Source organism: Aplysia californica, unplaced genomic scaffold, assembly GCF_000002075.1.
Source record: "Aplysia californica isolate F4 #8 unplaced genomic scaffold, AplCal3.0 scaffold00346, whole genome shotgun sequence".
In the NCBI taxonomy this organism is placed as follows: domain Eukaryota; kingdom Metazoa; phylum Mollusca; class Gastropoda; order Aplysiida; family Aplysiidae; genus Aplysia; species Aplysia californica.
In genome coordinates, this window is record NW_004797616.1 from 623,364 (window position 1) to 625,301 (window position 1,938).

At 38.2% G+C, this 1,938-nt stretch overlaps 1 protein-coding gene across 1 annotated transcript in view; it reads left to right on the top strand.

Annotated features, from left to right (window-relative positions):
* LOC101859496 (receptor-type tyrosine-protein phosphatase alpha) overlaps positions 1–1,938 on the top strand; it is a gene marked incomplete in the record, with an annotated part of 114,619 nt that overhangs the window by 58,775 nt on the left and 53,906 nt on the right. Inside the window, 2 exon segments of the mRNA XM_035970946.1 lie at positions 878–965; positions 1,733–1,809. Of these exon segments, the coding sequence (XP_035826839.1) occupies positions 878–965; positions 1,733–1,809 (165 nt within the window).

Genomic DNA, 1,938 nt, shown 5'->3' on the forward strand with positions numbered 1-1,938 from the left:
CCCCCCCCCTCCCCAAACCCCCCAACCCCGGCCTTGGGCACCTGAAAGCTCTGAAAAACACGCTTGAATTATTTACTGAAAACGAGCCTAAGGCCTAAATTGATTACAAGGCCAGTGTTTTAACATGTTTTTCATAGCTGGCTTTTGAAATGAAGTGACGAGATGGAAAGGTTCAGGATAATGTCGAATGATCTTATGATTTGGGAAATTGATATGTGGATTTTTCTTTTATGGATCAATATAAAAATACTTCAACCCTCCTTTCTAAAAATTACGCTAAGATTGTCATGTATTCATCTCGTCTCGGCTGCGCCCATGTTGGTCTCACAACGAGAGGGAACTTCGGGTGTGTGTAGTAAGCTTAGTAGATTCTGAATGGACGGTCTGTATGTTTTAGTAAGAGTTTTACAGCACTTGTCTTTTTTTAAGTGCCGAAGATTAGAGGTCTTACAAGGGAGTGGCAAACACAAAAAGGAGGCGTTCTAAGGACGATAGATCGCTAGCTTAGAATTATGAAGTTCTATCTGACATTTTTGGCCGTTTTGAGGTACAAAATCCAAGAGGCCAAAACCAAATGCTCTAGCTTATTTGGAGTCGTTATTAACATATTCAAAGAATCGCATCCGAAAAAGCTTGACATGTTGTGAAACTCAAAACCTTTTAAAGGTCAAATTTCTCAAAACTAGGTACTGACAAAGATCGTGTATAACGTTGTGTACGATCTTTGATACTGAGCATATATACAGCTTTGTATTTCTAGAGTAACGAGATGTTTGATAGGAATGAAGGAACAAACCCCACCAGAGCACCCGCCAACCACCCATATTGGAGGTTTGAAGTAGACCGTACATAATTCATTTCCAACAATATCTTTCAGCTGTTGCCCGCGGGAATCACTGCTACCTGTGAGGTGGCGAGGAAGAACGAGAACAAGTTGAAAAACAGATATGGCAACATCATAGCTTGTAAGTGTTTCTGTTGTGTGTAATTAGGACAAGTTTCCTCACTATAATAGACGAGAAATTAGTAAGAGAAAGAAAAGGGGCATGAGGAAAGAAATAGAAGGATAATACATACATACATAGTATATTGTATAATATTATATTTATGAGAGAGAGAGAGAGAGAGAGAGAGAGAGAGAGAGAGAGAGAGAGAGAGAGAGAGAGTAGAGAGAGAAGGGGGGGGGGAGAACGGTTGGGATGTTTTAATTTTCTTTTATTACAGTGAGAGGGTGTTCTTATTAGGTTTTTTAAAATTATTATTTACTAAGTATTGGTTTCAGTAGCCTTGAAAAATGATTACTTGGAACTAAAAGTTTTTTAGACCTACTTCATGAAGCAGTAAAACTGTGAAGAACATTTCAAAGCAAACTTGTTTTTAACCTTACTCTTTCCATTAAATGAGGCTTTACGGATAAAAGAAAGTTAACATAATAATAGAGAGAAAAACATTTCCCGTAGAAACCTTTAAATCTTTGCTTTGTTTTATGTCTGCACCAGTTTCTTATTTCGTCCCTCACAGCTTCTTTTTGCACGTTTTATTATGTGTATTTGTTTCGTAAGAAATCTTACACATGCTGCTTCCATTTTTATCTCTTAGAGTTCGAACAATTTCCCAAAGTCGTGTAGGCTAGATGAACTGGATACTGTTTGTTAGAGTGCGGCTTTACTGTGGTTTCAGAGAGGGTAAACGCATTATTGAAGAGCATTGTTCGTTTGAACTTCTTTTCCAGACGATCATTCAAGGGTTGTCCTTGACCCTGAGGACGATGACGAACACGACGACTACATCAATGCTAATTATATAGACGTAAGTTCATCTATGTGTGTGTGTATTTTTGTGTTTTGTTTTGTTGGGGTTTTTCTTTTTTCTAGGGCAGTTGCGATATAGTGTTATTTTGTTTATATCTTTGCTTTTGTCGGGGGTGGGGTAGGGAGT